Source organism: Balearica regulorum, chromosome 4 (genome assembly GCF_011004875.1).
Source record: "Balearica regulorum gibbericeps isolate bBalReg1 chromosome 4, bBalReg1.pri, whole genome shotgun sequence".
NCBI lineage: Eukaryota > Metazoa > Chordata > Aves > Gruiformes > Gruidae > Balearica > Balearica regulorum.
Window position 1 is genome coordinate 75,701,947 of NC_046187.1, and position 6,000 is coordinate 75,707,946.

Below are 6,000 nucleotides of genomic sequence, written 5' to 3' on the forward strand. Positions count from 1 at the left end.
CCCAGGGGTGTGCCTTCTCTGGGACTTTCCCTCCCAAGTGTCCTAATCAACCCATGATACCTTCAGATCCTTCCTACGCTTTGAAACTTCATCATCTCGTCACCAGAAACAATTAATCATAATTAAATAAACTTTGCAAATAATCTCTACCCTGTTTATAAAAAATAATTTTTTTTTTAAATCAACTGTAGTTCAAACCCTGTCCCAATAATTTTCAGGAAGAAAAATGATAATACAAAGAATAAAAAACCTGAAGCTAAGGACAGTTAGTTGTGCAACCCATTGTACACAGAGGACTCTGCAGTTGCAAGTGCTGTACAGTCAAACTGCTACCTTACAACTGCAATGGATTAGAGGTATTTTTATTCATCCAAAACAGTCTTTCTTGCACACAAAACCAATTTGGAAACCTACTCTTCTGTAACTTACAAAATTTGTTATTAAAAACCAAAACAACCAACCTGGAACAACATACAAGCACCCTCTAGCAAGAGGTACTCAAGAAACTGCACCACAGTGAAGGTCTGACTCACTTCCCAATGACTTCTGCAGAAGTGAATCCAAATTTTTAAATCAAATAATTCTAAACACAGGTTTACAGACTAGGAAAGCCAATTGAAAAGCTGCCCAGATGATGAAATTGGATTTCAAACCTATACAGGGAAAGTAAAAGGCCTTTTATCTGAACAGGCCCATTTGCCCATAGCAACAACATACTCAGGAAAAAGTGGGGAAGACGAACAGACAAGTTATCCCAAAGCAACTGGTTTTGATTGCAAAATCTCTTTCTGTAACACAATGAACACTGAAATACCTTCTTTAAGACTGTTGTTCAGTGGTACTTGACAAAAATTCCTTAAAAAACAAGCATAAGGAAAAATTCCAGAGAGATTAAAGATTTCAGGCATACTTGAGAGACATGCAGAGGCATGAGAGACTCTTGCATTATAATCTGTAGCAATGTATTAACTGTTGAATATTTATCTTCAAATAATCCTCTGATCATCATCCTACCATTTCCTAGCAAAATAGTCACAAGACATGACAGGACAGCAGCCTAGGAGCTGTTGCAGACTAGAGACTGACAGCTTCTCAACAGAGGAAAAACTGGACCTAAGTTAAAAACTAGAGACTTCTGTCAATTATTTCTTCTGTTGCAACTATACAAACCCCACAGTAAAGCTGGTACTTTAACATAGGTAGATATTTGATAAACTTTCTTTGAATATTATCTCCTTAGCATCTATTACTATTGAATGAAAAAAGTATTAGACAGACATGCCTCTTCCGATGAACAGTAGAGTTCGTTGTTTTGGTTAATTTAATAAAGTCAATAGAAAGAATACATCCTTGATGGCAGACAGAAGTTTAGTCTATAATATGGTTATAAGCACCTACAACAGGACATTGATTACATTAGTGTATAAGGTGTCTTACAAAATGACCTTTGATTGATAAGGCTTTTTAATCAAACTATAGAAAGTAAAAACCAATGTTGTCTGTACAGTCTGCAATTCATTTGGTCAAGATCTGTCTCCTCAGAAAAATAATACTGAGCCCTACACTTGTGGACCCAACTGGCAAAAAGTGAAACAAGGAGTAAATGAAAATTTCAGAGCAGCTAACAGACACTCAGAGTGAGACACTGTGAGAGACACTCAACATTTACTCAACAGTAAATCAAAATTTCAGAGCAGCAGACAGGGCACCAACAAGATCACAGGTGAAAATTATTTTGCTTGGAGCCATGAATACCAGCCAGAGTCAATAGCACCTTAGAGGCATTACCATTTTTCTCTCCTTGCTTATAATGCTCTACTTGCATTTTCTTCTAATTGTTTAATGGCTTGATCCTTCCTCCTCTTTGCAACATCAACCACCAACTAACTCATGAAATCATTAATAATCTTACATTAATGTGTCTATTTGCCCAGTCTTTTCCTTTAGGAAGGATACACGTAGCTAGGCTACAACTTGCTCTTAACCTTGGATCACCCAGATTGAACAAAAAAAAAAAAAAGTTCTGGCTCAAATTCAGTCCAATTATCAGCTTAGACATATTCAGAGTGTAACACCACCCCTTCCTTTCAGCAGCATTCACAGGAAGCCTTATGGACATTAATAGTGCCTGCTAAAATAATGTTATAGGCAAAGAACTTCTTAGTGGGGTTCTGAACGACAGTTCAATGTTCATAAAAGGGATCACACTCTTGATTTCACTTCTGCCTTGGCACGCTCCTCTCTAGTCAAGTTTTCTAAGCTTTTCTAAGTGTTTCTGCGAAATCTCTTTCAGGTGCTCTAAAGTGAGGAACAGCAAAAATCCATAATGCACAGGAAATATCAACAAGATGTGCTTCAACACTTAAGAGGGCAGCTGATGCTTTGAGACAGATGAAAACAGTATCCAAATTTGAAATTTTTCTGACTCCCAAATGAGCCACAGAAAGTCAGTGTTCCAGCCAAGCAGGAAGAAACAGATGAGTTAAAGCACTGGTGTCGTGAACAGTGTGGTATTAAGAAGATAAGTTTATTTCTTGCAGAGGAAGCTTTTGAGCCCCCATTGTTTTGTTGGGGTTTTTTTTGTTGGGTTTTTTTTTAGAGCAAATCCCAGTTTTTCATATTACTTGTGTAAGAAACAGCAGCCTGCCTGCTCAGGGTGTTCAGAACCTGAGGTCAGACACTCCTCCCTGTATCAGCTGAAGTCAGCACACACGCAGGAAGAACAAATTGCAGCATAACAGCATGTTAAGTGCTACTCAGATACCCCTCCTCTGCACATCTCGCACGCTCCTTTCTGCAGCACATCCTCCTCCCCAGGCACACAGACCCCGATCTGTGGAAGCACTGCTCTGCTCCAGTACCTTGAAGAAGAGCCACACCAGCCAGGAGAGGAAGAAGAGGGCACAGTGTATCAGCACACCACCCACCACCAGCTGGGCGAATTCATTGCACACAAGTGGAACATATTTCTGAGCCCTTGCAAGGAAGCCAAAACAAATTATGTCTTTCCCCTTACACCAGAAGTTTGAGGAATAAATCTTCCCTAAAACAAATGGTCGGAAGAGATAGGGCATAGTATTAATCTTTACTGGGCTAAGGAAACATGCCAGCAGACTTACACCGCCAAGATGTTTCATATTACATCTGAATTATGCAGCAGAATAGCACAGAACAACTGGTAATTATGCAACAATGTTAATAGTACAGCAGCATTTTTACCACAATATCCTCTAACACTCTAAGAGATCATGGTTAAAAAAAAAAAAAAAAAAAAATCACACAAGCATACAGAAGCAAAACAGGAGATGCCAAAAGCCTCCCATGAAGAAAAGTCTTAAAAGGAAATTTCAATATAGCAAAGAACATTGCTGGAACCAATTTTAATGCTTAACTTCTGAATTCAAGATTTCAGAACGCAACAGGATGCAGAGAGAGCTGGTGGGACAAATGAATGAAGAGCCGCTCCCAAGGAGAACAGAGAGCTCAGCTTGTCTAGCTTTGCAAAACAGTCTGAGAGTTTGTCCTTAAATATACCAAGCACATAAACACCAAAGCCGAAAGTAAACAATTCCAACAAAGGGACAATATTCACACACATGAAAAAGTGGTCATAATAAATACGGACTACAAGCAAAAGATTCCTGAGCAGCAAAGGAATAGCCTTCCCATAGGAGTAATGGAAAATAACAGCCTACATAAGTTTTAGGAAAGTCCTTAATAATTTATGAATGACCTTATGAAAGAGAGTTGCCTGCAGCAGGGGAGACTCCTCCACGATCCAGAAGTCCTACGTCCAAATTACCGTGCGGTTTTGAAGCATTGGAAGCCCCCACTGCAGATGCTTTAATCTATCGTGTTTGAGTAAGTTTCATTCAGACTCGCTTGCAATTTCAAAATTACTCCATGATAAGTTTGAAGTGTTGGCTGGGTCTTGTTCAGTAATTTAACCTTTATCAAAACTCAAGACCTACTTAAGTTTTCCAGGGTCTCTTATCTAAACAAAATAACCTGCCCTCCAACCACCCCAACTGCACAGCAATCTTCACATGTTCCACATCCATCACCCAAACTGAGGTATGCAAAGCAAACAAAATTAAACATTTTTAACTCATTTTCCTGAGTGAAAGGAGGTTTCTGCTATCATACTTTGTCTTCCTACATCCTGCCCCTAACTGCCTGTCAATCATTTGGTCAATGTCATCAAATTCTACGGAGAATGCTAAATCCCAAGAAGTTCCAGGAAACCAGAAGCAGGACAAGCCCATGTCTCACCAGCCCTGAGGAAGTGACCAACGCACCAAAGCGCTTGCACACACGAACTCTCCAGCTGCACTTTGACCTTTCAATGAATCTCCATGCATTTGCTGCTTCTTGTCCTGCTAGCAGAGGGCCTGGGAGACCCTCAAGGTCTCCTGCTGCATGATCCAGAAGGGAGATAATAACCTTGCTGCAGCAAAACAGATAGAACAATACAGTCTGCAGGAAAACCGCACACCACTTCTAAACTGCATATGTACAGTCCCATCGTAAGCTGCATTTAAAAACATGTATCCACCTTAGAAACATAAAGAACATTTATCTCAACAAGTTTTCTTCAGAAAAGTAAGAAATATGCATCTTTATTTACCCTTTTTCTCAGAATAAGGCAAACCCAGCCATTTACCACAGGAAAGCTGTTTACCTCCAGTAATTTTATGAACATTTCCTATTCATTTCCATAACTAGAGAGAGCTGCAAAAAGCATCTCTCCTCTGTCGGCCTTATATTTTGATCTTATCTACTGACATAGAAGAAAAAAAAAAAAAACAAAAAAACCCCAAACCAACCACACCTCAGCTTTTTCCTGAGTAGTGTTGAAGAAAATAAAAAGGTTTTGGCAGCAAGAGCAGAAGTCACTTCTGTTCTGCAGCTACATCGTTTCATAGCAGGAAAAGACAAAATCAGTGACAAAAAAGGCTACTGCAACCCACAGACAAGCAGAAGCCTATAAATTTTATTTCAGAAGAACAACTCGAGACACCCCCCAGCTACATTCCTCCCAGAAGCAGCCCAAGACAGATCCGCCTTCCATCACCCACCTGCTCAAGAACTCACAGCCGCCACCTCACCACCCAGACACCTCCTCGGCCAGGCATCTGCTCACCTTCCCCGGGGGAGACCGCGAAGCACAGGCACTGGTGAGCACATCCTAAACGCCTCAGCCTCACACAGCAGTGGGGTGGACGTCGCGGCCTGGCCCGAGTGACCCCAGAGGCCTCCGGGTATCCCCGGCCCACTGAGGCAGCGACGGCCCCGTGGCACGTAACGACCACCGGAACCCATCACCCCCCCTCAAAAAACAGCCCCAGAACCTCGGTGCCTTCACGCCTCGGCGGCACCTCAGCCCCTTTTTCAGCAGCGACAGAAGCCCCCGGGACTCTTCTAAGAGCAAAGCACCCCGCCTCCCCACACCCGCAGGCCCCGCTCCGCCGCACCGGCCTCCCCCCCCCCCCCCGCTAAAAAAAAAAAACCCACCCTTCCTCTCCTCCCCAATTTTCCCAAACTGCCGCCTCATACCCGCGAGCGGCGGGTCTCCGCCGGCCCACCGCCGCCTACCTGCGCTGGGCTCGGTCCGGGCGCCTCGCCTCCGCATCGGGGCGGGGGCGGGCGGCACAGCCCCGCCGCAGGTAACGGCTCCGGGGGAGCCGGCGGAGGGGGGCGGCGGAGGGGCGGGGGCGCCGCGGCACGTGGCGGAAGGCAGCCAATGGGGGCCGAGCGCGGCGCCGCAGCGGGGCGAGGGGGGAGCAGGGCCTGTGCTGCCCGGGACCGAGGGGAGGCAGCGACGGGCCGGCGGCGGGGTGGGCGCAGCGGCCTAAGAGGAGGCTGGGAGCCGGCAAAAGTGCCCCAACCCTTCCGCTCCCCCGCCTTTTGCGGTGTTATTTCCCGAAATGAACATTTTCCAGACCTTTCTTTCCTCAAGAAATCGTGGGTTTGGGGTTGTTTTTACCGCCGCGGCCAAGG

The 6,000-nt window shown here is 44.2% G+C and overlaps 1 protein-coding gene across 7 annotated transcripts in view; it reads right to left on the reverse strand.

Moving 5' to 3' along the window:
• The window catches only part of ST3GAL5 (ST3 beta-galactoside alpha-2,3-sialyltransferase 5), a 28,128-nt gene extending 22,417 nt beyond the window's left edge, over positions 1-5,711 (reverse strand). For 2 of the 7 annotated variants that reach the window (XM_075752745.1, XM_075752742.1), the window contains exon 1: positions 5,596-5,711. Coding sequence is in view for 3 of the 7 variants with exons in the window: in XM_075752736.1 (XP_075608851.1) it covers positions 5,557-5,632 (76 nt within the window). In the remaining 4 variants the exon portion in view is untranslated. Of the gene's footprint in view, positions 1-5,556 lie in introns of all 7 variants that reach the window. The other 5 variants (XM_075752739.1, XM_075752738.1, XM_075752736.1 and 2 more) reach the window with 4 other exon arrangements.
• Between the last annotated feature and the right edge of the window lie 289 nt (positions 5,712-6,000).